This window comes from Rasamsonia byssochlamydoides, assembly GCF_041956645.1.
Source record: "Rasamsonia byssochlamydoides strain NRRL 3658 unplaced genomic scaffold VTN77scaffold_12, whole genome shotgun sequence".
NCBI lineage: Eukaryota > Fungi > Ascomycota > Eurotiomycetes > Eurotiales > Trichocomaceae > Rasamsonia > Rasamsonia byssochlamydoides.
The window spans coordinates 172,383-199,174 of record NW_027192395.1 but is presented as its reverse complement, the minus strand read 5'-3'; the positions used below and the strand labels follow the sequence as shown (position 1 = coordinate 199,174).

Here is a 26,792-nt window from a genome sequence, read left to right as displayed (position 1 = left end):
AATCGTGGATTGGAGCCGCCAACATGGCGCAGGAACGGGCGCTACACGACTCCAACGGCGCTGGATCGCGGCGGCTTGGCAAGAGCGAGCTTCCATTGGCACTGCTGCCGAGTCACGTGATAGCCGTGATACTGGTGATATTATCCACTCTTCCGAGTTCCTTCTTTCACCGAACAAGCACATCAGAAAAGGTTCGATTTCATCCATGACAAGACAGTGGCTAAGCACATTGAAAAGTGTTATTTTCTGTCAGCTATGAACAATGATGTCTTCAGCCTGTGCGCCCTTCTCTCAGCTTGTGGAGTGCCTAATGTGTGAGTAAAAGCTGCATGTCAATATAAACCTATATCTATGTGTTTTGTAGATGTCCAAGAGCCTGAAACTGAGAGAAGAAGATGTGCCTTTGCTTAGTCTGCTCGGGGACGCAACGCTGATTCAAAAGGACGACGGTCAAACTAGCAGAGATTGGCTAGGCTATCTCCAGATCAAGGATCAAAGCAACTACTACTGGATCTTTGAATGTATGTACACTAATACCAGGGCCAAATAGTCTAATATTAATCTCGAACTTACTCAGCATCTCAGAAGGTCTGGCCCCATCTGACTAATATCTCTACTTACAGCGTGAGCGGCTCTGTCGACTATGCGGGGTGGCCTTAACCAGGTATTTTGGGTTGTGGAAAGCAGTGGGACCAGAACTGTAGGTATTTCCTTAAACGTCAGTAACCAACTGATCCAGCGAACAGCCTTCTGGATTCTTAATGTCACCATTCCCACTAAGGCACTCCGCAAAGTAGCAGCAGTAGAGATAGTTACTATTATTAGAAATTTTCTGATATGCATACATGAATAATCTAGCATTCAGCAGCCTGCAAGTAAGGTGTATTTGCGACAGAAGTCAATGTGCGCTTTGACCAGAGCGGGACATGCAGTCAGATTTCAGCTCGGGTTAAAGGGAAACCTTATTCGCGCAAACAAGGGCAAAGCCGCAAAGGATCTCCATCCTAACAATCTAAGCGCGGGATTAGGTTGAGGACTAAATCAAAATACGGGGGCGGCTGATTCGATAGCTAAAATAATTCCTCTGCGCTGCATCTCCAGCCTTCGTCCCCGACGTTATTATTACTAACCACTACCTACCTAGGTAGATAGTGGCGTTCTTAGCTTTCAGAATGGTGATCGATTCTTCGTGGCCCCAAACTCCTAAAAGCAATTCAGTGCGAATGACAGCTGCTAAAATAAGAAAGAAAGAAAGAAAAATCCTGAAGCTGCATGATGGTCAGCATCGGCCCTCCAATCAGCCCTCCACAGTGGCTGTTTTATATAGATAGACTGCGGCTTGTCTGACAACTACCCTTTCATTGGTCTTGGGATGTACTATATGCATGTACAGTCGTTCTGTCGGTCCATGAGAAGAACTTATATAATGTCCATATCGACCAAGGCAACAAAGTGTGTTCGTTTCCTAACTCAATGGCATCTAAAACACTGGCGTATATCAGCTTCTGTTCACCTTCATGATTGTATGATATTCCCAATACCAGTTATTGCTTTTTCGAAGCCATAAAACAACATCATGTCCCCCACCCAGAACATCACAGTTCCCTATGTCCCGCTCTCTGAATTCGACTGGTCGTTTGGTCGAACCGGCCCCCTCCCTTGGAACCAAACCATCTGGTAGGTATACTCGTGGAGTCTTTGATCACACACGTGAGGACGTGCTAATGTTCATGTCTCAGGTCTCTAATCGCCGTCTTCACGGCCGTTCCACTATGGATGACCATTGAACTGACCGTCTGGGTTTTCTACACCTTCCGTCGCTACTCGGGCCTCTACTTCTGGAGCGTCCTGATCACCACGTGGGGCGTCACTCTGCATGCCCTCGGGTTTGTCCTGAAAGACTGCGTGCCCCAATGCAACTGGATCATCAGCACCATCATTGCCGAAGTCGGCTGGGTAGGGATGGTCACAGGCTTCTCCGTCGTCCTGTACTCGCGCCTCCACCTCATCAGCTTCGTCATGCGGAATCGCCACGTCTTGCGCATCGCCCTCGCCATGATCATCACGGACGCATTCCTCTTCTATGTCCCTACCGTGGTCTTCCAATTCGGTCTTTCCGACCCGCAGGCCCACGCGAAGTACGTGCCCTACATGGGCCCCATGGAGCGGGTGCAAGTGCTCGGCTTTTCGATCCAGGAGATTATCCTGAGCGCGCTGTATATCTACGGAACCATGCAGATGGTCAAGGAGTCGTTCAATGCGAGGATTCGCACCACCATCGTCTTTCTGATTCTCATCCAGGTCGTTGTCATTCTCTGTGACGTCGTGGTGATCGCCCTCGACTACGCGCAATACTTCACGCTCAAGGCGGTCATTCATTCCTTTGTTTATGCGTTCAAGTTGCAGCTCGAGTTCGTCATTCTGAACGAGTTTCGGGAGGTGATCGCAAAAGGTGGACTGGCACCTCGAGGGCTAGATGCCATGCAAGATGACGGCATTCCCTTACCCACCCCTCCTGATGACGGTATCAAAGCAATTCCCAGCAAAGGCTCCAGTCGGTGAATTTCTTGGTTCCTCTTCTAATTCTATTCTTTTCCTCTCTCTGTCTCTCTCTACCTCTTTTTTTTCTCGCTTTTCGTTGATTTTCTGTATAAATAAGCAATTATGTACTCTATCTCCGAGATTATATAGATTTAAAAGCTCTTGTACTTCTCACAAAGGGGGGGAAATAACCATAATTACTAGTCCAAAGAAGAAAACTATGCCACACCATAACTTAAATTAACCTTTTATTTACCCGTATTTTCGTTTTATGATTGTGTTCTATACTGAACCCTTTTCTCATGTCCTGGGGCTTGTGTCCTTCACGTGACTACTACCACTACGCCCAGATCTATACAGATATTTAGGAGGTACCTAGTTTGCTTCCATCTTGGCAAGAGAATCAAGCATCATGTATAAGCCCACTTTTGATCCCTTTCTTACGTCATATCTAGTGTAGGTTTCATCGTCATACACCAGCCAGATGCATGACACTTAAGACCAATTGAGGGACTATACTGCCGGAGAAATCATGGGAATGACCATCCTCGAATGAAAAGAGTCGAAGAAATTGGACTGTCCTTAAATACATGTACACTAGTCCTCTCCTTAGATGTCTCACAGCTGGACGGAAAGAAAACACAGATAAACCCTAGAATATTGCCCCAGTAATGGTACATGAATCGGTAAGAGATCGGACACAAGTTGCCAGACATCATAGTTATACGGCAGCGCTCAACGTTATTCAACCCATTTATACCCGTGGAGTAGCAGTAGCTGCTGCCTCGGGAGTCTCCTCAGTGGCAGTGATACTGTCATCAGGCGCGGCAGTCTCAGGTGCACCGACAAACGATGCCGCCTTCTGTTCCTGTACCTGCGCCTCCTGCTTTGCCCACTGCTTCCAACGTTCGAATTCCTTGTTCTCGAGTTGCATGCCAACCTCGAGCATGGTAGGACCGAAATTCGCTCCGGTGGCTTCCGCCTCCTCCGCAGCGACTCGGCGCTCAATATCTTCTCGTAGCCGGAGCTGGTAGAATTCCCGACGAGCAATATCATATGCAGCGCTTTTTGTCATGTCTGGCACATTGTTGAGAAGCCAAAGTTGTCGTTGAACGACGCTGGATGATGGAGACGTTAGTGCATCATGTTCACAGACCATGAAAACATACATGCTCCTGTCGTTGGACAGAAAGAAAAAGTCGATCTTGAACAAATCAACCATTGACGTACCTCTCACCGTCCAATCTCTTTCCCGGCTGCTGCATCCGGCCCCAGTCATATTTCTCATGATCTTTGCCAGTAGTTTCAAGCACAACTCTTGGTCTGGCCAGCTCCCAAGGGTGGTCACGGAAAAACTCCTTTCGCAACTGATCCTCCTCATACTTGATCTCCACAGGCAGGAATAGACGGCTAGGCTTCTTGGATTTCGGTTTGGGCTTCTCGTCCTTCTCAAAGACGATCTGCGGCTCGGAGAAATCGGGTAGGGTCTTTACTCGTTGCCGGACGAGCTCATGTTGTATCGGCAGGTTACGAACCAGGACTTGGGCTGGAGGGATATCGGCTACAACGTCGACCCATGGTGGAAGTTTGGAGATTTTCCCGTTCGCCTTCTGCCTGAGGGCAGTCTGTCGCACCCGGAGTGCGGTGAGGTTGTATTTGCCCATGGCTGATCGGGAAGACGGTCAAGACCGTCAGGGTCTCGCGCAAGGGTCGTGGGGATCGGGCGCAAATCTAGTGACTTGAAAATTCTTAGGAGAAAAACGAGAATTGGAAATAGAATCCACACTGGGTTGAATTGGCGAAAGCTGGAGAGGGTGAACAGTTGATTGCCGTTCAAATGATGAGTTCCGTCGTCGCAGAAAAAGAGGATCGCAAATGCGCGGCTCCGATTGGACCGACCCCGGCTCCGCGCGAGGAGTCTGCGAACTGCAAAACCAGGCATATTTCAATATACATACAACAGGTCTCTGTCAAAGGCGCACGAGTCCTTTTCGCCATCCTCAAGCCACCATTGCTGGCTGGGGAACTTTCTTTCCCCCTTATTTCTCGATTCTCCCAATTTCCCCTAAAAAAATTTTTACCAGCTGCTGGATACGCATGGCTGATCCAATGCCACAATGTCCCCATTCCCATGTCTCACCTCAATAGCTCCGCAAGCTCGACAGGCTTCAGACCTGTTCCTCAGCAGAGCTTGGTCTATCCTATTGCCTCGAGACCCTTTTCGATGCCTAACTCCGAAGCGAGCTCCTATCACTCCCCTCTCAGACGCCTACGACACCGATCTCGTCCCCACGTCGCGTCGATAGCGGATATTTTCATCAGCTCATTGGTGCTTGCTGGATTCTGTCGCGAACACTCTCCTCGGGCTAGGAGCATTTCTACAGCGTCCAGATTCGTATCAGGTGACAGACGTCCGCGTCTACTCAATCAGACTGTCACGAGGACTCGCCAACTCCCGGTCAGGCGATGCCCCGATCTTTCGAGATCACCCGTCGAGCACTTTCGAGGGAAGCATCCAAGGACGACTCGAATGTACTCTACAGGAGTTAAACATAGTGTTGATGATTATTCTAGTGAACGCGATTGGAAGGAGGATTCGTCTGTGAGAAGCGTCGAAGATAACGCACATTCGAGGTCAGACGAAGCAGTCAAGGAATGTGGCGCGGATGAAGATAAGAGCTTGATGCCAGAAATAGCACAACCAGTGGTGCCAAAGGGGGACGTGCTTGTTCACGAGGCGTCAAAAGACAACAGTTCTCATCATTTGTCGTCGGCAGCCGCCGAAACAGACAAGCGCCGGGGCCTTAGTAAGCCGACTCCTGCGGTAGAGAGAGTCGAAGCCATATCTGAATTCTACGCCAACGTTCTTGGAGCGGAGACAGACTGGACAGATGCTGTGAGAGCTGTGACAGATGAGGAAAGTGGCGGCAAGGGCGAGCGGAGTGACTGCTTAATCCGCAATGTCATCGCTGGTTCGAGGGGCATGCGTGACATGGTCGAGTACCCAGCAGTCCGACAATTTCTGGATGCTCTTTTTGACGAGACGAAATCCAATCAGTATGTTTTCAGGCTCTACAGGGAGCTCCCACCACCAGGGGTCGCTCATCTGTCGAAGAAGTCGCGAGGCGAGCTTCTTCGCCGGTTTGCGAACCCTCCGGACCGGCGCTGGGCTAATGCTCGCCGCTACCTCGCTCTGGTAGACGATATGATTGCTGCGGACCTTCCATTGTCTCGCTCATTGTGGACTTCTGCCATTCACCTTGCCGCGCGTGCCACTGGGCGAGTGCATAAAGAGGACCTAAAGAAAGCCATTGGTCTATGGCGACGAATGGAACATGTGGCAGGATTAAGGTCGGACACCGCTGTGTTCGAGGTCCTCTTTGACATTGCTATCAAGGCTGGCCAGTATATAGTGGCTGATCGTTTGGTGGTTGAGATGGAGAAGCGTGGCCTCAGTTTCGGGCGGAACGGTCAAGTCTCCAATATCTATTACCACGGCCTCCGAAGAGACCCCACTGGGATCCGCCAGGCCTTTGACGAGTTTGTTCAGTCCGGGGGGATTGTCGATACGGTAGTCTTGAACTGTCTGATCGCTTCTTTTCTCCGAGCCGGTGAGCTTGAGACAGCGGAACAGATATATGATCGCATGATGGTGGCACAGAGGAAGTTAGAAAAGGAGTTGCCGAATGGGAATCAACATTTGTTCCATCACCCGTCATTATCTACTGAATGGGTCCTCTATCGGAAGAAGAATAAGAGATTTGGTCGGGTTCTAAAAGTATCTGCTTCACTCAAACATCGCTTTCCCGAATACCATAAAATGTTACAGGATTCCTTACCGTTGACTCCCGATACAAGGACGTTCCACATACTTCTCGCCCACCACGCTCGCCACACTGGCGATTTGCACAAGTTCATGGCGGTTCTCAGGGATATGGAACAGGCCTACCCCGTTCCTCCTCGCGCCATGGTCTTTCTGTTCTTGTTTGAAGGGTTTGCACGTCACGGCCGGAAGGGCGGGGGCTGGACGTCGGAGAGGCTGTGGGATACTTGGGACGCGTTCCGACGCGCCTTGTACGAATCGAAGGCGAGGCTCAATGATCGAGGTCCTTTTCGCCGGGACCAGCTACGTTGGGAGAACCCTCTGGCGAAAAGCATGGAGCTCAAAGTGGAACCCTCCCCTGGTGATATATACACACCGCTGCCATGGGGCAAGTCTGGGCAAAAACAGAGCGTCGATGAGAAAGCAAAAGAGGATGACGAAGACGACGAGAAGGAGTGGTATGAAGAGGAAGCCGATGAGGATGAAGTGGAGGGCATGTTCTATAACACCTTACCACGCAGCGACACTCTTCATGAGGAGCTGGAAGATCTTCAACGGCGAATCGAAAACGGCGTTTTCCTGGGTCGCAAAATTATCATGGCCATTTTACGTGCCTTCGGTACCTGCTGTGAACCTGACGTCCTCATGCGCGTGTGGCTACAGATCGAACGTATGTGGCAGGTGAAGAAACGGAAAGCTTTGGACGTTCTCGCTGTCAAGGAGGAACTTGACAAGCAATTGGAAAAAAGCCGGAGACTTTGCCGTAAAGAGTGAACGGCGGCGCATGTGATGAGCGATACATATGTATATTATTATATACCCATAGGGCAGGAAGTCCATTTCCCAGGCTCTTTCAGCGCTTGTCATGTTTCTGATGTATGTATGTACAGTACTATACGGTCGACCTCGAAACAGATTTTGTCTTGCGTTTTGGGCTGGCACTGTCCCTTATTTATTCCTATATTTGTGAAGTAACGAAAAGGTCAACAGCATCATGTATGTACATATCTGGCTACACAATAAATTCATTAAAATAGTCTCGATTATTCTGCAGGAGATCGGTTCCTTGAACTTGATATTTTGTCGGCCTCTCTAGCAGAGTGTCACATGACTTCGCGACACGCGCTTCCCGAACGACGCGCCTTCCTTTGTAAGGTACCTACATCTCTGTCTACCCAGTTCAGGCATATTGATCTAAAATGTATTCGCGATCCAGATAAGAATATGATGCAGAGATGGTAGATCGCCAGCGTCAACGTCCCCGAGTGGATCTCGATTTCACGCTGCGTCGCGTCTTTGGGAAGACATCTTTCCGGTTGGTTATACTTGCTTGGCTTCCTGGGCACCTGATGAATTGTAAAGACTAATTGAATGTTTTGGACAGTCCCCTTCAACGGGAGGTCATCCTCGCTGCTATCGAGGGCCACGATGTCTTCCTGCAAGCTGCGACGTCGTTCGGGAAGAGTCTGTGCTTCCAATTACCTGCCGTCGTCAGTCATGGTGGTATGTGAGCTGAGCTGGATCACAGCAGCATACTGGACTAACACCGTCAACAGTGACTATTGTCGTTTCTCCACTTCTTGCGTTGATGGTCAGGCTGGTCTTGCCCTTGTTGTGTGCATTTTCTTGTGCATTTTCTAATTGCATCAGATGGATCAAGTTGCTGCGCTTAAAGCGAATGGCATCCCTGTTGCTACGATCAATTCTACTACTCCTCCATCCGAGAGGCAGGCCATACTGGAAGACCTTCTCTCGGGTCACCCAAAGACTCGTCTTCTTTACGTGACTCCGGAGTTCTGCGAAACAAACTTCTTTCGTCGACATCTCCTGACTATCCATGCGCAGGGTGAACTAAATCGTATCGCTATCGATGAAGCCCATTGTATCAGCGAGTGGGGCCATGATTTTCGCCCTGCGTACAAGGAATTATCTTGGTTCAAGAAGACTTTAAAGTCAGTTAAAATAACCGCACTCACTGCTACAGCTACCCCTCGCGTCCGTTTGGACATTATCAACCTACTGGGCCTGGACCCGAAGACTTTGAAAACGTTCAACACACCGTCTGCGCGGCCGAATATTCACTACGAGGTGAAATACTTGACAGACTTTGCCTGTGATCCCACTGTCGCAGCAGACTTCCAAATCCAAGATATCCTGTCATGGCTGAAGTCCATTCAGAGTCGGCGGGAAGCTCGTCTAAAAAACAGCGGCAGTGACTTGAGCAAACTTCCCCCAATATCTGGAATTATCTATGTCCCTCTTCGTTCTGTGGCTGAGAGTGTGGCTCGAGCTCTGTCTAGCTCTGGTAACAACATCTTCGCTGTCGCCTATCACGCGGGCCTGTCCAACTCAGATCGAAACCGAATCCAGAGCATGTGGACATCAAAGACTCCATTTCCTGTCGGAGATAACCAAGTGACTCCATCCTTCTCGATCATCGTCGCTACTAGCGCGTTTGGCATGGGCATTGACAATCCTCACGTTCGCTTTGTGATACACTGGACGCCGCCCCGAAGCTTTGAAGGGTTTGTGCAAGAGTCCGGTCGTGCAGGTCGAGATGGACGCGCTGCCGTGTCTGTAGTTTACTACAACCTTCAGGAGCGAGATCGAGTCCTCGAGCGTGTCCAGAGAGATGATGTCCCGGATAACAAGTCTCGCCGTCGCGCCCCTCAATCTCCGGCTGCCAAGGAACGCAGCAAGCAGGCACGTCTGGAGAGCTTCCAGAAGGTGATCAAATACTGCGAGACCACCACACGGTGCAGACACGAGATCATCAAGGAGTTCTCCGGAGACCTGGACTTGGAGATGATGGGCAGTACGCAAGAGAGTTTGGGGGACTCCAAGACAGGTGACTCCAAGACAGCGGATGACGCCTCTAGTGGCTTTCGTTCATCGCCATGCGATTTTGCATGCGACTTCTGCAAAGAGGGCGCTGAGGTCTTGACGAAACGAAAGGAAGAAATGATCAAGGCGGATGAGAACACGGAGAAATACGCTGTATATCAGCCCATGGACCCGACAATGGCCCTCCTGCAGATGATGTATCGCCAGGGACCGTATTCGAGACAGGGAATGAGATCGGCCGGACCAGATCCATTTCCATGCGAGCAGTGTCTGTAGACACAGATGTTTACAACTTTTTTTTAATTTGCGTATTATACGGCGTTCTTTGCGACGAGTAACGATCATGATACGTAGATGGGAGGGTTTTTGTCAGGTCGGGTCAAATCACTGCTTTTTTGTTTTTTTTTTCCTAAGTGTTCTGTCTCGAATTATCGACTGGGTGGTAATAATGGGTGGACATCTGTACATACATACACTGCATCATTTTAATTAAAAGAGCTGGAAGACAAACTATTCCAGGAGCAGGAAGGAGTTTGGATAGTGGACGTCAGTTCGTGAAATACGAGAGAACAAGACTAGGTACTGTACCTAGGATTTTTTTTTCTCATTTAGTGTATCATTTTGCCCACTAATCGTGTGATGATCGTAAGTCTAGGCTAGGCTAGGCTAGGTAAGTAGATAGGCAGGAAGTGTTTGTTTGAACCAGAACTTCGCAGGAATAGCTCAATACCGCAAAATGGCAACTAAGCAAAGCGACAACCTTACCTACCTAGCTAATAGCTAAACTTAGCAGATATTTATCATAGGTCCAGACCGGCTGCTGCAGGCAGGCAAGCAAGCAAGGAAGCAACCGAAAGAAAAGAGAGGTTCACTACAATAAACTGCCTGCCTACAGTAATCTGTTGCAGAGTAGAGCAGAGAGAACAATAACAACAGAGGTGATACCATCCATAGTCAGTTAGTTAGCTTAACAAACAAGGGGGGAAGGGGGTGAAAAGAATAAATAAATGAATGAATGAATGAATGAATAAATAATAAGTTCTTTTTTTTTTCTGGACTGCGTTTTCTTACAATATTGATTATTAGAAGAAAAGAAGATGGGAGGTTCACACCACTATGTGATCGTCTGATCGAGCAGTTGGGAAAATTGACACACACAACACGGTAAAAAAAAATAAGAACAAGACGTATTGTGTATCGATGGATCCAGTTTTGTCCTGCTTGATTTTTATTTTGTTTCACACAACTCTCCTTTCCAACTTTGTTTTTTCCCCTTCTTCTTCTCGCCCCTTCAATCAAAAATTTACAGGCCTGGTGGTGGTGGGACCTGCGTCGAGGAGGGCTAGTTAGCAGAAGCTGCAGAAAACAGGCTGACTGAGGACTACTTACAGCGTTGTAGCTGGTGCTACCAGGTGGTGGCGGAGGAGGTGATCCAGCTCCAGGAGGCGGGGGAGGCGGCGGTGCCTCGCTGGATGGAGGAGGCGGTGGTGGAGGTGCCGGACTTTGTGATTGTGATGGCGGCTGAGGTTGCTGCTGCTGCTGTTGTTGCTGCTGGGCTGCCTGCTGGTAATACTGATAATAGGCTAAGTAGTTCTGATAGCCCCCATAGGCAGCATATGGATCAGAACCGTAGTATTGTGCATATTGGGCGCTGTAGTCGGTTGGGTTGGCTGCTCCTGGAGCTCCTGGAGCCCCTGAAACACCAGGCGCCGATGAGGGACTCGTTGACGGCGGAGGTGGTGAATGCTGATTCTGATGTTGATTCGGATGTTGATGCTGCTGTTGTTGGTGATGAGGAGGATAATTACCATAGCCGCTGTAGCCACCGCCATAGTAACGATCGCCACGCTGGCCATAGCCACCATAACCATGGTGCTGCGGAGGATTCTCCTTGAACCGTTGATATTGCTCTCTCACGTTTGCCAGAAGATCCTCGCAGAGCTCCTTTGCAGCTTGAACGTCCTTTGGATCAGGGCCCCTGCCACACGGTCAGCGGAGAAAAAACGAGGAAACAAATCAAATGATTACTTACGCGACATGCAAGTACATAGGCTCGTCACTTTCTTTGTCGGTGCCGATCTCCCTGAAACCCGATCCACGGCCTTTGATTTGAACCTTGCAACCGGTCTTGTGCTGAATATGCTTGACATAGGCGCCGCCCTGGCCTACGACCTGGGCTCGAAGATTGAAGCCTGGGATCGGCTCCAGGCCAATGGGGATTTTCTCTTCGGGCCATTTGCGCTAGTTGATGCACAGTTAGCTTCCACTCTTGTCACAGAAGATTGTTATTCTCGGATCGTACCCGACCAAACTCATCCCGTTCAACATCATGCTCGCGTTGTCGACGGAATCTCCGTTCATCCACGAGGTTGGGAAGTTCCTGTTTCATGAGCTCTTCAATGCGAGCAACCGCCTTTTCGAGCCCCTCTCAGGTCGTACTAGTAACATGGAGGTAGAGCGGTGGATTCTGAATAAATCTCACATCAGCAAGCCGCCATTTTAATTTTATGCAAGAATAGAGGACTTAACTTACCGACGGAGTGGCCAGAGATTTGTCCGGATAATAGCTTCCGCGGGTGGTGACATCTTGACAATCTCATGAGCTTCCATTCCCAACAACGAAGACAAAAACAATGTAATGCATGATATGGCATGGAGTGAGGCGTACCAGCGCCAGTTTCTTCTTTGATCTAAATGTCACGCAGCCGATGTCAGCAGATGCAAACGAGGGGATGGGAGATGCTATGGATGACTGGGTAAGCTTCGAGCACCATCACAAGAATGGTTCAACTTCACAAGGGGGAACAGGGTAAGTAAAGAAAACAAAGGAGATAGATCAAAAATATTGGTGGCGGCTGGAGTCGCGCCGGGGTGCCTGGGAATATCAGCAAGATATGACAGAGTGTTTATTTACCATCTTCTGCGTGGAACCCTTGGTGAGAAGGTAACGGTTGCGCAGATCGTTCACTTCGATGTCCTTGATATAATCCCCATCTGCAATGTAGACCCCATCACCGAGCTTACCGGAATTCGACACAGGGGACGCGGATTTCGCAGCGGGACTGGCGGTCTGGACGGGGTTAGCATTAGACAAGACAGAGAGAAATCGCATGGCTCACCGAGCGGATCGGGGGGACGTCCACATGCTGGATTCCTTTCTTTGCCTGCAACTGGGCATTGATTTTTGCTGCGGCAGCCGCTGGAATCGCAACAGGTGAGTGTCTTGGACTTGACATATTGTTGGCGAAAGCGTTCTTACCTGCCGCGGCTGCCGGATCACGCGGCCTCTCTGGTTGCTTCTCGGGTTGCTTGTCGCCTTGCTTCTCTTGCTTCTCGCCTTCAGGACCCGGACTTCGCGGTTCACGGCTCAATGGACTCCGTTGACGAGTGGAATCAGACTGACGAGATGACGGCGATCGCGAGCGGCGGTCGAATCTCGATTGGCGGCGAGGCTCAGGCTCGGTCTGGTCGAAGCGAGAGCGCTTTGCGCGGCGCTCATCGTCACCCATCGTGCTGAAGCAGTTGACTATGGCAGATGCAGATGTCTGTGAGCAGGAACAATATTAACAAGTGGGATGTCGTATAGCTGCCGAGGGGAGTGCGAGCTTCGAGCAGCGAAAAAAGTGACACTAGTTAGTGACAAGAACTGTGGACAAAAGAGGAAAAGCGCAGGCGGAGGGTAGCCTTAGGAATAAGACATCCATACCTCCTTGGTAGATCCCTCCAGAAGATTTGATACTCTGAGATACTGTAAGGAGAACTATGTGGTTCTGAGAGCAGGAGATAAGAATATTTGATTGGTCAATATCAGTATCCCACGACCGATGTCAAAAGATATTCCAAGAACGGCGTTGCTTTGCCAGCTGCATCCCGCCTATCGTTAGTTAGTACTCAGCACTCTCCGGAGCACTGGGGTCGACTCCGGACCAACGTATTGTACATAATGTAACGATACAATTCAGCTCCAGATCTCCCAACGACAGCAAAACATTCTCATTTCGTCCCTGAGATTCATCATTTATTTAAATTTCTATTTGCTATCAAAATTCCTGCACCTTAACCATGCTATTTCCTCTTTTGACTGTAATCAAGTCCCGAGTCAGATCGCGGAGTGTCCTCCGTACCGTATCTTACCCCATACGATCCGTGACCAGCCCCGAAGTCGGAAGTCTAGGCGTTGGCTGACTCGACTATCAATCGTCTCCCGCTCGTCTTCTTTCTCCCCAGCTTTTCTTCTTCTCCTCACTCACTCTTGTCTCGATTCTCAATTGAGACCGGCGAGGACACTGCCAGCGCCTTTTGCCTGCCTCTTCCCGCAGGCCAGGGAGGGTGAATCAGTCGCTGAACCGCCCTACCATGGCTTTTGGCCGTGCCCTGGCCCGCCCAGCGGCCTCGGCGCCGTTGATATCGTCCCCCGCCAACCCGAGGACGCTGTCTCACTCTCGCTTCCAAGTGCCACAGTCTTTTCCATGCCGAAGAACAACGTCTAGTTCCACGTCTGCTCTTGCATACAAAGCCTTGCACCGTCGTTCGGCACCCAAGCTCCCCGTCTCCGACCACGCTCCCCAATGGAACGCTCCCGCGGCGGTCTCGTCGATTCTGTACGAGACTCCGCTGCCGTCGACGAATCCTCCCAAGCGCCATATCCTGAACTGTCTCGTCCAGAATGAGCCTGGTGTGCTCTCCCGGATCTCGGGGATCTTGGCAGCCCGAGGCTTCAACATTGACAGCCTGGTGGTCTGCAACACCGAGGTCGAGGATCTCTCGCGCATGACCATTGTCCTGCGCGGACTGGACGGCGTAGTCGAGCAGGCCCGTCGCCAGCTGGACGACCTCGTGCCCGTCTGGGCTGTCCTGGACTACACCAACGCACCGCTGGTGCAGCGCGAGCTCCTCCTGGCCAAGGTCAGCATTCTGGGACCCGAAGTCTTCGAGGAATTGCTCCAGCACCACCGGGAGATGACTTCGGAGGAAGCGGCACCAGAGAAGAGCAAGCCCGAGGAGGAAGCCCAGAAACGGGAGAAAGAGAAGATGGCCGCTTCCATGGCGGACTCGGACTTCCACCCGCGCAACCTGCCGCCCAGTCAGGCCCTGCGACACAAGCACGAGCACCTGGACGCCATCACCCGTCTGACTCACCAGTTTGGCGGTAAGGTGCTGGACATTAGCACGAACAACTGCATTGTTGAGCTGTGTGTATCCCCTTTCATCTAAAGGTTTTCAGCCAGCGAAAAGAGGCGTAGCTGACTCATTCTTGTTTCATGACCAGCTCCGCCAAGCCATCCCGTATCGACTCCTTCCTCAAGCTGATCGCTCCATTCGGCATCCTCGAGTCCACCCGCACCGGCTTGATGGCCCTACCCCGTTCCCCTCTGTCCGATCCAACCGAGGAAGTCGAAAAGGAGGCCGCCGACGTGGTCGACGCCAGCACTCTTCCTCCTGGTTAAACCTTAGCTAGCTGGGTTGTATTTATTTCTTATGTTGTTGTTTGTTTGGATGTGTGTTGTGTTGTAGCCTAGCCTAGCCTGTTCGATAGGTCAATCAATGAATTATCAAGCATCATTTACGTGTTTGTTCCTGCGAATGTGTAGTACTAGGAATTTGAATTTAGCATTTTCTTCTTTTGAAGAACGAACGACTCCCTAATGATGATATCATTCTCTTCTGGATATCTGTATTCATTCAATCATTCACAATGCAATCTTCAATGCGATCTTGATCTTATCTAGCAATAAAATTATGAATCCGACGCGACACTGATATAAAAATCAACAAAATTCTCTCTTTCTTTGCCTTTCTTTGCCTTTTGTTGTAAAAGAACCCTTAACACCCTGAGCCCGAGTAAGGTAGGGGAAACCCAAAGTCAAAAAAAAAGGGGAAAAAAAAGGCGCATATTATTCCAAGCAAACGCCAAAAAAAAAAACTCCGTCCCAAAAACCAAAAGCGGATTTTATGACAAATGTGCAGCAAGCGAGACAGATAGATATATATCATCAAACCAAGAAAAGCAAGCAAGACCCAAGCAAGCAAGCAAGCTAGCTAGCTAGATCCTAATCCTCGCCCCAATCCCTTTACCCTGATACAAGATGACAGTACGATACTCGCCAATCCTCACGCCAACCTTCGCCTTCGCATCCATTTCTAACGTGCCGCCTAGCGCGCGCAGGACGGCGTCATAGCCTACGCCGTTGAAGTCCAGGTCGACGGGTAGTCGCGGCGTCTGCGAGATACCCGGGGGAACGGCGAAGGGGTAGATGTAGTTGATGGTTCCGACGGGTTCGGTGTGGTTGTATAATGCCACCGCGTCGATGTCGGTGATGTAGATCGTTGTCCTGGGGAGGGGGGAAAGTAGAGTGAAGACGGCGGTAGAGGACCATACGTGTAGCTGTTATCATACCATCAAAATAATGTCAGCCCTCTGTCGTGGAATCCATGAACGTGAAGTTCCAGATATATAACTGTTCAGTACAGACAGAGGGATGTACCCCACCAGCAGAATACCATCAAAGGTATCTGATCAAGACACGGTGTTGAGGAGAGAAGACAGTACCGTTGCATCTTTGATAAAACGCGGTTTGCCATCATCGTCCCCACCAGGCTCTCCATCGTCATCATTGCCAGGAATAGGAAGCTTCGGAACCGGGATGTCGATTCGGATGGTGGACAACGCTTGCCCGAGGTTAGGCAGTGCTGGGATAGAACCCTTGTGGCTTTGAAGTGTGACCGTCGTGTTGAACCCTGCGAAGGGGTTTGTTACTTGATGTTACTTGGCTTGTAAAAGACATCACACATACCTGAAATATAGTGGGAGATAAATTCCCGTCCAGCAGTCACCCCAGCCCCTCCACTACAGTCCAATGGGTTCCAGAGAGCCTCGATGTTAACGCCTGCGTTCACACCTGGGACAACTGACAGATTACGGGCAGTGAGGTGCGCGACTGCCGTTCCATTATATAAGAGCAAAGTATCAACGAAGGGGATATGCGCCGAATATTGTGTAGGATTCGTGAAATTAATGGTAGCGTTCAGCAGAAGCGTGGACTCCGAACTGTGCAGCACTTCGACGGACTCCACTCTGGGATCGATAGCGCTGATCGAGCGGAATGGAGCTAGGCGTTTATTAGCTCCTATGCATTTATTTACGGATTTGTTAAAGGATTCATTGACAACCCACGTTTAACTTTGATCTCCCCTTGAGCCGGGATGTCGTGTACAACGAATCGACCCAGGGCCGTTCTGACCTCGCCGTCCACCACCGCATCCACGCTCAATTCAACAGACTCTTTTCCGAATAACAAGGCCTGGACGACCTCAGTGAAAACATCGTCATCGGTGACTTGTAAAGGTCCATCCTTGATGTCGAAGGTCACTAGCAACAGGGGATGGTCACTGGACGTATCGCTGATACGAGAAGTATTCGCAGGCTGCCACTCGCTCAGATCGAGGAAACCCAGTTTGTCCCCCTTATAATAAACATCTGCATTCGCACGGACCCGTGGAATATCCACGGCAAAGTTCATCTGCTTCGGTAAGTTTATGAAGACTTTGACCAATGCAGACACTGTAGGCCGCGACTCGGGCGTGTCTGGTTCGGCGAGAGGGTCGGGAAGTGAAAAATGCACGTTCGTCATTGAGAAATTCTTAATCAATTGGCCGAACTCATTGCCGGTGATGGGCACGGGAACCGTCACGCTCTTCATCAGATCAACTATCCAGGAGGGAGTGTCCGGAGACGGTGCGTCAGCCCCGCGAACGTAGATGGTGGTCTGAAGACCTTGGATGTAGTTCGCAACGATCACATCAAGCGGAGAGTCCTTCTTGCCAGGACACGCAGTTGTCAACTCGGCAGGAAGCTTGTGAATCAACCCACGGACATCCACAACGGCATCCCGTTGAGGCTGTACATCGACAATATCTGTGGTCGCATTTGCTACCAGGATATATGGATCTCCTGGCGAGCAATTGGGGACCAGAATGTCAAAGCCGAGTGGCGGCACGGCCAGTTGCAATGCATAGTCATTTGAGACACTGACCGACACATCCACTGCCATGGCATGTTTTCCGGGTGATATCTCCTTGTCATGCACGTTCAACTTGGTCACGTTGACCGCTGGAAGTTTTGGAATATCATGGTCTACCACAATATCAGCCTGCACTAAGCACAGAGATGACGAATATTTGAACGGTAATAAAGACTTACCGTCAAAGGCCAAGGTGTCGGAAATGACTTGAGTACCTAGATCCAGCAACCCCGACTTGAGACTCACGGTTGCCGTCCCTTTGATCTGCAGCTGGCCAAGCCGTCCTTCCAGCCAGTCGTTTGCGACTCGACGAATGCGTCCAACGTCGCCCAATTGTAGATCCGTCAAGACGTCAACTTGGTTCACGTAGCCATCTCGGATATTCAGTTTCAATGGAGGCAGGGACGCTGTGCCTAGGAGAACATTTCCGTCCTCTGGCAGATAGACTTGCACGTCCGTCTCGCCTGTCTCTATTTCTCGAGCAATCCACGTTGCGAGTCGACCCAAATCTCGCACGGACTTCGCCGGCACACGAGAGCTGTCGAGAAAGAACTCTCCTTGGACCCTCGCCCGTACACCAGAAAGGGTGGCTGAATCAAGGGATACTTTCTGAGGTCGAAACACTGCTGCTTCCTCGGCGTACTCCTTGACTGCAGCTGGAGCAACAAAGCCGAATGCAAGTGTGAGCAGCACGGCCGCGGTGAGGCATGCAAGAGCTACAAACGTGGGCCATCGACTGCGGCCTTTTGCTGGCGTCACCGAAAGGGGATCACGGGATGCGGGCGATAAAGATCTCTCCCTAGCTTCAGTTACGTATCGAGGCAGATCTTCCTCTCGACGTTGTAAGAGTGGGGTCGATTCGGACGAAAGCTGGAAGGATCTCGAACGCTTGGGTGGGGTTGATCGTACGGAGTGGAAGGATTCTGGAGGAGAGGATGAATGAGGAGAAACATGTCTTGAGCTGGACGCCCTGTCCAGCAGAGGCGTGGTGGACTCGTCAGCCATGAGGACTGGATGGGAGGAGTGAGTGTTCTATTATCTGCCCCTCTCGAGCAAGGGAAGCCTATATATTCATAGCATCGAGAAGTACAACCAATGCAAAAGGGATCACGGTCAGAAACGAGAGGAGAGCCCTGCATATAACAGCATGGCGCAGGTGTGACAGTGCCAGCAGGAGCTACTAAACACTGCCAATAATCAGCTTGTTGATGAACTGGTGCATTAACTGTCAAGCGATGATTAGTAGACTGCGCGTGGAGATGACGTTTCCGTGGGCGGTCACAGGCAGCGAAGCAGCTGATTAGCTCGTCGGCTCGGGAAAGACAACCTTATCAATAGCACGAAGAATAATTTATCGATCAGATTGACTCACAGCACCATCTCTCTCCTCTATCCTCCTTCCAATTTCTCTTCCAATTTCTGCAGTAGCAGAAATTGGGTTTCAGACGAATGACCATGGCTGCAGGCCTCAATGTCACCCTCCGCGCAGGATTGCGAAATGCGAAGAGACTGACGGGATCTCTCCGCGCAAGCAAAAGCCCGCTCCTGCGACAGTACTCGTCTGCGACCACGCCTCAGACCTCTCCTTTTGCTCCCCGTCACCTTCTTTCCATTGCGGATCTCACTCCGGCAGAATTCACGGCCCTGGTTCGCAATGCATCTCTACACAAACGAGACATCAAGTCCGGTTCGATACCAAGGCACCTCCAGGGGTCGTTGTCGGGGAAAACGGTCGCCATGATATTCAGTAAGAGGAGTACGAGGACCAGGATCTCGACGGAGGGAGCGGTGGTACAATTGGGTGGCCATCCCATGTTCTTGGGGAAGGACGACATTCAGTTGGGTGTCAATGAGTCCCTCTACGATACCGCTGTGGTGGTTTCTTCCATGGCGTCTTGCATCGTCGCCCGCGTGGGCAAGCATGAAGAAGTCGCCAATCTGGCAAAACATTCGACGGTGCCGGTGATCAACGCTCTGTGCGACAGTTTCCACCCGCTGCAGATCATTGCGGATTTCCTGACCATCTACGAAACCTTCCCGAAAAACGCTACGGCAGGATTGTCGAGTCTGGGGCTGGAGGGGTTGAAGATCGCATGGGTTGGTGATGCGAACAACGTCTTATTCGATATGGCCATTGCGGCCGCCAAGATGGGGGTTGACCTGGCCGTGGCCACCCCCAAAGGTTACGAGATCCCTCCTGCCATGCTCCAGATCATTGAGCAAGCACGTTCCGGTGTTGCCTCCCCGAGCAAACTCATACAGACGAACGTCCCGGAAGAAGCGGTCAAAGATGCAGACATCCTGGTGACGGATACCTGGGTGTCGATGGGACAGGAGCAGGAAAAGGCGGAGAGGATGAAGGCTTTTGCGGGTTTCCAGGTCACGTCAGAACTGGCCAAACGCGGAGGTGCCAAGCCGAACTGGAAGTTCATGCACTGCCTGCCGCGTCATCCCGAAGAGGTGAGTGACGAGGTCTTCTACGGCCATCGTTCTCTGGTCTTTCCTGAGGCAGAGAACCGATTGTGGGCGGCGATCTCAGCGTTGGAGGCGTTTGTTGTCAACAAGGGAAAAATTGAGTAAAGACTCATAACACTTGGAGTTGGGGGCCCTAAAGTTTTATCTTCGCATAGCGCAATGTCTTAATATTTCTGAGACATGAGAGAAATCTCATTAGAATCAATGCCTGTTCCTGAAGGACGACTGAGGTAGGTAACTCTCTGCCTTCCTGTCATCCGTCTTCTGCGTACGCTCTCGGCAAATCCGAGAATCAATATACTCCGTATGGAACAGCAATTCTAGCTGCTAGTAAAGCACGATGAAGCAACTCCATAATCCGCTGGAACAATAGCAGCTAGCTCATCCGTGAAGACACCACCAAGAGAGCTACAAATTAGTAACACCAGTCTAAATATTTCGTATCCTTTATCGAGGAGGGGAGATCGTAAGTACTGTATATCAATTACTCCAGTACCGGCCTACAATTGTCCAGTCAAAATCACAGAGCATGCCAGTACAATACAGAGTGCATACCAGGTAAGAATGCGCATACCCGCACGATAGTGACGATACCCGACACTTACCCGATACTTCCTCCTCTTACTCCCCTTCTATCCCTCGAATATCTTCCGGGTAGAATGATAGCTAGTGATCATATCCACTGAATATCCACTGATCTCGAAGTTACTCGCTGAGACCCAGCCTCATGATGTGTTCATTCCCGAGTTCTCGGCCCGGTGCTCGGGATTTCCGAGTGGGAGAGCAGACCTCCCTAGGTAGCTATGAGGTACCTATAATCTGACTACCCCATATATATAGGTATATTTATGTCCTATACTGATTGGACACGGCTGAAGCTGTTCAAGTTAATTGCTGTGTTGAATCTAATCACGGCATGAGCATTCGCTGTTCTCGTTGATATAGATCTTGGAAAAAGTGTCCTTCTTGAAGAATATACAACATGGGCTTCGACAACCAAAGAATAGCCATCATCGGCGGCGGCCTCGGCGGCATGTCCTTCATCAACGCCGCCCTGCACGTCGGCCTCACCAACGTCCAACTCTACGAGCAAGCGTCGCAATTCAGCGAAGTCGGGGCCGGCATCAACATCACGCAGAACGCCAATCGCATCCTGGACGCCTACGGCCTGAGGGAGAGCATGCTGAAAAAGTCCTCGCGCAACCTGCCCTGCTACATGGAATATCGCTCCTACCGCACGGGCGAATACCTGGGTCATATCGAGGAGTTCGGCGAGCCCAAGGCGCGATTGCTGCATCGCGCGCATCTGCTCGAGACGCTGAAGGAGCGCGTCCCGGACTCGGTGCTCAATCTGAACAAGCGACTGAAGTCGATCGGCAAGACGGCTGACGGTACGGCGTATCGGCTGTTCTTCGAAGACGGCACCTCGACAGAGGCGGATATCGTGATCGGATGCGACGGCATCAAATCGGTCGTGCGACAGCAGCTCGGCATCACCGACTCGCCCAACTATTCCGGCCAGGTGGTCTACCGGGGTTTCGTCGAGTACGAGGATCTGCCCCCGGCCACGGCGCAGCTGTTGCGCAAGACGGTCAATTTCCGCGGGCCCAAGAGGCATGTCTTGATCCTGCCCATTGGCAACGAGGAATCGCATACCGCCAAAGCGGCCATCATCGGGTTCATGAGCGAACCGCTCGAGGCATGGAAGTCGGAGAGCTGGATGTGCCGGTCAGAGATTGATGAGTTGGAAGAACATGTCCGGGACTGGTGCCCGGCCGTGCAGGACATCATTTCGGGCCTCCGCAAGGGATCCCCTGATGGCAAGATGATGAAGCAGGCTCTGTACGTGCGCGACCCGCTGGACAAGTGGTACGAACTGAACGACAGCAACCCTGCCTCGGGGATCATTCTGCTGGGTGATTCTGCTCATTCCACTCTTCCCCATCAAGGTATACACCCGCCGCCTCTCCAGTCAAGGTGTTATAATGAGAATTTCCACTCACTTCGTCAGGCCAAGGATCCTGCATGGCCATCGAATCCGGCATCGCCCTCGCCACCATCCTCAAGTACTGGAAAGCCAATGAGGACCTAGGCTCCGCATTCCAGTTCTATCAGGACCTGCGCAAGCCTCGCACCGACCGCGTCACCAAGACGAGCTACGAGGCCGGCAAGCTGGCCAGCTCCGACAACCCGGATCAGCTGGACGAGACGTTCAATCCGGAGGCGATTCTGAAGCGCATGCGGTGGATCATGGAGTATGATGTGTTGGAGGATTTGCGGTCGAGGAATGCATCTGTTCAGTATCTGGAGTTGCCAGAAGATTATATATAATCGGCTTCGTTCTGTGAATGTAGCAGCTGAGATAGCGGTTGTTTCCAATTTCCTGATTGTGTACATACACGCATATATACAGGGTACATACTGGGGTGAGATTCCTTCGTCGTTATTAACATCTTCATTAGATAAATAGACAGAGTCGAGGACAATCCTGAGAACTCACGACATGTTGCTTCGTTGCGAGCGGTTTAAACGACAAATCTCACAGACAGATGCCATAGCACTCTGTTATGATCATAGTGGGACGTGTTTATTCTGCTACCTCCTCACAACCCAGCCTTGAGCTTCGGAGTATCCGCAATCCTAAACACATACTTGACCGCACTAGCCTTGCCATCCTTGAGGTCCTGCAGGGCTGCCTCGACGCCCTCGAGACCATTCTCCCGAACCTGGACCGGATGGCCCGAAAACCACCCGTCCTGCAACCCCTTCGCGAAATACCGGAAGTACACGTACCCGAGATCCCGCGACGCCTGCTCCTGCTGGTGCACGCTGCCGACGCCCGTGCGGGTATGGTGCACGGTAGACGGGAAAATGGCCTCGTCGTAGGGCAGGACGAAGGTCGCGTGGCCGTGCGGGTCGAGCACCTTGGCGATGTTCTCGACACTGCCTTTTTCGGAGATCGCGTCCAGGGCGTAAGGCGCGTGGCTGACGTTCGCCGACTGCTGCAGCGCCTGCTTGAGACCCTCGACAACGGCGTCGTTTCCGCCGCGGTAGTCGACGATGGTGTCGCCTTGGGAGCGGTCGATCAGGGTCTCGACGTAAGAGGCTCCCTTGCCAGCGACGACGATTAGCGGGTGGATGTTGGCTCTACGAGCGAGCTTGATTGCGAAGGCTCCCACCGCGGAGGATCCGCCGTAGATGATCAGCGGCGTGCGAGTGGTCGCAGGAGACCAGGGGTCGGGGAGTCGCAAGTTGGAGAAAAGGGCCACGACGGCAGTCATAGCTGCTAGTCTAGTATTTTCATCAGTATAAAAATACATATGTCTGTCAATGGAGGTATACGTACGGAATCGTTGCCGCTTCTGCAGTCGAGTCAGTACACATCAAGTAACATCGTAGAAGACTAAATAAGGTAATACTAACCCTCAAAAGACGTCTTTTCAGGAATGTGAAAGGTCGTATAGTCCCACGCAACGGCATACTCCGCATAGCTTCCATGGGGGGTGCCCATCTCATGAAAAGCAGCAACTCGATCACCGGGCTGGAAGAAGTTAATATCTGGTTATCTTGAAGCAGTTTATCCAGTTGAGAAATAGGACATATACAATCCTGTATTAGATGTACCTACCTTAAACTCAGTAACGTTCTTCCCAACCTGATACACAATCCCCGCGATATCATCGCCTTCATTGAGGGATCGACCCGTCCACTGCGGGCGCTTCCAATCCTTCGGGTTGCTGCCCGACACTACCACCTTGATGACCACCTGGTTATCGTTGGGCGTGGGGATCGGAGACTCGACGATCTCCGTGCAAGGGCCTTTGTGGACGATGACTTCGAGGGGCATGGTGATGACAATTGACGGGGTGTGTGCTGTGGGGGAGTAGAGTACAGTACTAGGGAGGATATACAGGGGATTTTTATTAAATAATACAGCGTACTTTCCCTGGAAGAAGAAAAAGGGAGATTATAGTGAGGGAAAGAGGCATGAAATGGAGACTTGAGAGTGGGGTTCTATATGGTTCTATATATTGGACAGATGGCGGCCATTGTTATTAATAATATGAGAACCTTCCCCTCCTTTCGTCATTTACCGATGAATAATATTATTCACCTATTTAACTATCTACCTACCTCGAGTTGCAGCCTCTATGTTGCACGCCAGTGAGACAGTGTAGGTACACATACTGGGTGTATTACAAATCAGCCAATGACGCAAGCAACCTAGGGAGTCAACCAATTGCCGAGTGTTCGTCTCACCTCACCTCATTTTGATTTCATGGCAATTGTGCACACATAACCTATGCCAGTTACAGTGCGTTAGACTACAGTACTAGCTGTGGTCTTATTTCCTTTCACTTCTCTGGGAATGGTGATATACTTTTGGGGATGACTGGTTTTAGATTATGGTTATCATATCACTGTTAAAGATGTGTCAGTGCTTAGGTATCTTTTGTACATAGATCTATTTATACGACTGGCAGTCAGCTCCTTGTTTGGTATCTACTTCCTATGCATTTGCTGCCGTAGCTCCATAGAGTTAAGAAAATGTTAGAATTCATCAGCGAATTGTAACACGCTCTCAATTGACAGAATCTCTTTGCAGGTGACGGTCGACTCTATGCTTACATAATGTGTACCTGCCTGCGGACCATAGGAACCTTCCTAGATAGGTAGGGGCGTGGGCCAACCTTCAGGATGTGGGGTCACGGGATGGCTCGTGCAGTGCTCGTGCCGCATCTCCGCACTCTGCTCTCCTTGATCTGACTGTCCTCGAGATGAATTTCTTCGAACTGTCCAAGCAAATAACCAATAGAAATCATTGCAGTGGAATGCTAAGAAAACTCCTTGCTTCCGTCTGTGCTGCTACTGGTCTGTGACGGCAACCTCCGTACCTTAAGGGAGGCTATTGCTCGGCTCTGCAACATCAGTTCCAGCATGTGACAACAGCAGCGCCTCGCTCAACTGAACTGCAGACTTCTAACCTGGCAAGAGCCACACACTTCCTAGACCATCATGATTTAATTCACGCTCTATACCTGCACTCTGCATCGTGTTCTCTCTATGAAGAGCCTCGATCGGCACAACAATGGCTATGGATGTATGTTAGTCTCTCGATGCCAAGATAGTTGCTAATGACCCTTGTTGCAGCCGTTTCGACCTTCTGCCCGGAGCTCGTTCCGCTCACGACGCTCCCATCCTTCATTGAATCACATTTCACTCGCTCCACTTACTCCTCGATTTCCTATACATGGTTTGCCGCAGCAGGGAGACTATTTCGCTGACAGCCATGGGGACTCTGGCTCCTCGTATCCCAATCTTCAGCAATTCGCGAGAACCTCCTATCTCTCCAGCTCCTCGGTGCCAAGCACTCCGCCCATCCTCTCGCATTCCCGCAGTGACTCCCATACACGGCATCTTAAGCGCAGCAAGAGCTCCAGTCGCGTCCTGAGTGACACGAATCTGCCAAATCTAGGAGCGGCTCAACCATTGCACCACCATGGCGGCGGAAAGAAGAGCGCCCGGTCTCCCGGGACTACACTATTGCCCGAGACAACCGCTCGTGGAGACTCCGAATGGCTGCTACGAGCGGGCCTTGCACTGGCCTCTTCAACTCGTGAAGAGAAAGGCCAGAGCTGGCTTGTCAAGAGAGAAAGCTCGACAAGCTTAGTCTCCGATGCAGACTATGACGATGGGCGGCCTCCGCAGCACGGGAGGAGTAGTCGAAGGCCTCGATCGGGCCTATCGACACCTGCTGCCCTTTCCAGGCGGGGATCCCGTTCCCGCGGAGCCAGCAGAGGAGCCAGCCGAGCAGATCTCTCCATGACCGCATTGGATGCCCCGGACTCCAATCAACGGTATCATTCCCGCAAGTCCAGTGCGGCGAGTGAACATCGCAACCTGGTTCCGGATTTTGTGGATGAGAAGATCCGGGCCGAGATGGCGTCCATCCAACGTGATGGCGACTTTGAAGACGAAGAGTCCCTTTCCTCATACGGCTCTACGTCCGATTCCGAAGACGATATTGACGAGACAGAGTTACAGCGTCTGACACGGGAACGCGGGTTCGGCCTCGGCGGCTGGATCGATCGATTTGTCGGATGGACGCTCTTTGGTGTTGAGGAGGAATGGCCCGCGCCTCCTGTGGATCGCAGCACTCAAGGTGTAACTTTTAGCGACAGCCAAGAAGCACTTGAGGTGAACGAGACTGATGAGAATGACGATCACGATGATTCGCCTCTCAGAGATGATGAACTGCCTCGGCCTGTTGAGAAGGCCGGGGAGAAAGGCGGCTGGGCCGATGTGAGCTGGTTTTTACGGCTTGCAAGAAATTCAATGATGTGATTCCATTTCGAGCTTTTCTGGTTGTCTATCCCTTGAGAGTACTGGAGTACTGGGTTGGTCTTCAAGTCGATATCGGACAAATGCCGCTGTTGTTTACTTTTCGGTATCAGTGGGGCCCGGAATCAGACCTGATACGATCACAACCTCGTGCATGACTTCAGGCATGTTGTTTCCTGTCTCACCCTGGATACAATTCTTGCCATCTAGCTGATCGATCAGGATAACATGATGGTTTCTCTATTCTTCTCAACCTACTTATCTCGACAGGCTGCTTTTTTTTTTGATGTTGCAACTATCCTTGTCCGATCTGGGGATCGCACTTAGTAAATCATTGACGGGAGTTCCCCGGGCAAACTTGATCCAGGTCTGCGAAGTCGAACCACTCGGGTATTTGCTGACTGTGCTGACAGTCCTGCCCACACTCTCGTTCACTTGACTTGCATTGCATGCCTGCATGTTAATTAACTAAATTCATCCAGAGAGTCTCATTGGTCGATCACAGTCTACCTGCGTAAAATACTGCAACTAAAATCACAGCCGCCAACATTGCTCCGGGTTTTCATATCCACATCCCACGGCCTGAAAATTGAGTTCGCAGATAGCCGCGGCAGGGATCCTGGCCTCTGAAGAATCAGTTCGGGCATTATTTCTCCGTAATTATAAGTTTATCCCGGCCAACCGCGGCGAGCCAAGCAGGTTGGAGGAGGAGTGACGACGGCGGCGTTTAATCATCAGTGATGGCC

The 26,792-nt window shown here is 50.9% G+C and overlaps 13 protein-coding genes across 13 annotated transcripts; 8 read left to right on the top strand and 5 right to left on the bottom strand.

Annotated features, from left to right (window-relative positions):
* Positions 1 to 23: 23 nt before the first annotated feature.
* VTN77DRAFT_1203 (uncharacterized protein) lies at positions 24 to 660 on the top strand (the record flags this gene model as incomplete). The annotated part of the gene is made up of 3 exons (XM_069416909.1): positions 24 to 134; positions 365 to 521; positions 578 to 660. 3 exons carry the CDS (start codon positions 24 to 26, stop codon positions 658 to 660), a joined length of 351 nt encoding a protein of 116 aa, XP_069280157.1.
* Positions 661 to 1,576: 916 nt separating this feature from the next.
* VTN77DRAFT_1202 (uncharacterized protein) lies at positions 1,577 to 2,562 on the top strand (the record flags this gene model as incomplete). The annotated part of the gene is made up of 2 exons (XM_069416908.1): positions 1,577 to 1,677; positions 1,740 to 2,562. The coding sequence occupies 2 exons, from the start codon at positions 1,577 to 1,579 to the stop codon at positions 2,560 to 2,562; spliced, it is 924 nt and encodes a 307-aa protein (XP_069280156.1).
* A 733-nt stretch (positions 2,563 to 3,295) lies between these two features.
* Positions 3,296 to 4,205, bottom strand: VTN77DRAFT_1201 (mitochondrial 37S ribosomal protein mS23; the record flags this gene model as incomplete). Its single annotated transcript, XM_069416907.1, has 2 exons — positions 3,296 to 3,659; positions 3,772 to 4,205. The coding sequence occupies 2 exons, from the start codon at positions 4,203 to 4,205 to the stop codon at positions 3,296 to 3,298; spliced, it is 798 nt and encodes a 265-aa protein (XP_069280155.1).
* Positions 4,206 to 5,071: 866 nt separating this feature from the next.
* Positions 5,072 to 7,138, top strand: VTN77DRAFT_1200 (uncharacterized protein; the record flags this gene model as incomplete). Its single annotated transcript, XM_069416906.1, has 1 exon — positions 5,072 to 7,138. The coding sequence occupies one exon, from the start codon at positions 5,072 to 5,074 to the stop codon at positions 7,136 to 7,138; it is 2,067 nt and encodes a 688-aa protein (XP_069280154.1).
* A 461-nt stretch (positions 7,139 to 7,599) lies between these two features.
* On the top strand, positions 7,600 to 9,484 carry VTN77DRAFT_1199 (uncharacterized protein; the record flags this gene model as incomplete). Its single annotated transcript, XM_069416903.1, has 4 exons — positions 7,600 to 7,679; positions 7,749 to 7,867; positions 7,921 to 7,955; positions 8,015 to 9,484. The coding sequence occupies 4 exons, from the start codon at positions 7,600 to 7,602 to the stop codon at positions 9,482 to 9,484; spliced, it is 1,704 nt and encodes a 567-aa protein (XP_069280153.1).
* Positions 9,485 to 10,511: 1,027 nt separating this feature from the next.
* VTN77DRAFT_1198 (uncharacterized protein) lies at positions 10,512 to 11,597 on the bottom strand (the record flags this gene model as incomplete). The annotated part of the gene is made up of 4 exons (XM_069416902.1): positions 10,512 to 10,535; positions 10,598 to 11,186; positions 11,241 to 11,449; positions 11,511 to 11,597. The coding sequence occupies 4 exons, from the start codon at positions 11,595 to 11,597 to the stop codon at positions 10,512 to 10,514; spliced, it is 909 nt and encodes a 302-aa protein (XP_069280152.1).
* A 39-nt stretch (positions 11,598 to 11,636) lies between these two features.
* VTN77DRAFT_1197 (uncharacterized protein) lies at positions 11,637 to 12,717 on the bottom strand (the record flags this gene model as incomplete). Its single annotated transcript, XM_069416901.1, has 6 exons — positions 11,637 to 11,675; positions 11,742 to 11,794; positions 11,877 to 11,898; positions 12,123 to 12,278; positions 12,328 to 12,407; positions 12,468 to 12,717. The coding sequence occupies 6 exons, from the start codon at positions 12,715 to 12,717 to the stop codon at positions 11,637 to 11,639; spliced, it is 600 nt and encodes a 199-aa protein (XP_069280151.1).
* An 847-nt stretch (positions 12,718 to 13,564) lies between these two features.
* On the top strand, positions 13,565 to 14,655 carry VTN77DRAFT_1196 (uncharacterized protein; the record flags this gene model as incomplete). The annotated part of the gene is made up of 2 exons (XM_069416900.1): positions 13,565 to 14,400; positions 14,478 to 14,655. The coding sequence occupies 2 exons, from the start codon at positions 13,565 to 13,567 to the stop codon at positions 14,653 to 14,655; spliced, it is 1,014 nt and encodes a 337-aa protein (XP_069280150.1).
* Positions 14,656 to 15,251: 596 nt separating this feature from the next.
* Positions 15,252 to 18,234, bottom strand: VTN77DRAFT_1195 (uncharacterized protein; the record flags this gene model as incomplete). Its single annotated transcript, XM_069416899.1, has 5 exons — positions 15,252 to 15,593; positions 15,759 to 15,946; positions 16,003 to 16,317; positions 16,383 to 17,342; positions 17,409 to 18,234. The coding sequence occupies 5 exons, from the start codon at positions 18,232 to 18,234 to the stop codon at positions 15,252 to 15,254; spliced, it is 2,631 nt and encodes an 876-aa protein (XP_069280149.1).
* A 444-nt stretch (positions 18,235 to 18,678) lies between these two features.
* On the top strand, positions 18,679 to 19,809 carry VTN77DRAFT_1194 (uncharacterized protein; the record flags this gene model as incomplete). Its single annotated transcript, XM_069416898.1, has 1 exon — positions 18,679 to 19,809. One exon carries the CDS (start codon positions 18,679 to 18,681, stop codon positions 19,807 to 19,809), a length of 1,131 nt encoding a protein of 376 aa, XP_069280148.1.
* Positions 19,810 to 20,686: 877 nt separating this feature from the next.
* On the top strand, positions 20,687 to 22,035 carry VTN77DRAFT_1193 (uncharacterized protein; the record flags this gene model as incomplete). Its single annotated transcript, XM_069416897.1, has 2 exons — positions 20,687 to 21,653; positions 21,716 to 22,035. The coding sequence occupies 2 exons, from the start codon at positions 20,687 to 20,689 to the stop codon at positions 22,033 to 22,035; spliced, it is 1,287 nt and encodes a 428-aa protein (XP_069280147.1).
* Positions 22,036 to 22,307: 272 nt separating this feature from the next.
* On the bottom strand, positions 22,308 to 23,551 carry VTN77DRAFT_1192 (uncharacterized protein; the record flags this gene model as incomplete). Its single annotated transcript, XM_069416896.1, has 4 exons — positions 22,308 to 22,995; positions 23,051 to 23,066; positions 23,128 to 23,245; positions 23,333 to 23,551. 4 exons carry the CDS (start codon positions 23,549 to 23,551, stop codon positions 22,308 to 22,310), a joined length of 1,041 nt encoding a protein of 346 aa, XP_069280146.1.
* Positions 23,552 to 24,793: 1,242 nt separating this feature from the next.
* On the top strand, positions 24,794 to 26,049 carry VTN77DRAFT_1191 (uncharacterized protein; the record flags this gene model as incomplete). The annotated part of the gene is made up of 2 exons (XM_069416895.1): positions 24,794 to 24,805; positions 24,856 to 26,049. The coding sequence occupies 2 exons, from the start codon at positions 24,794 to 24,796 to the stop codon at positions 26,047 to 26,049; spliced, it is 1,206 nt and encodes a 401-aa protein (XP_069280145.1).
* Between the last annotated feature and the right edge of the window lie 743 nt (positions 26,050 to 26,792).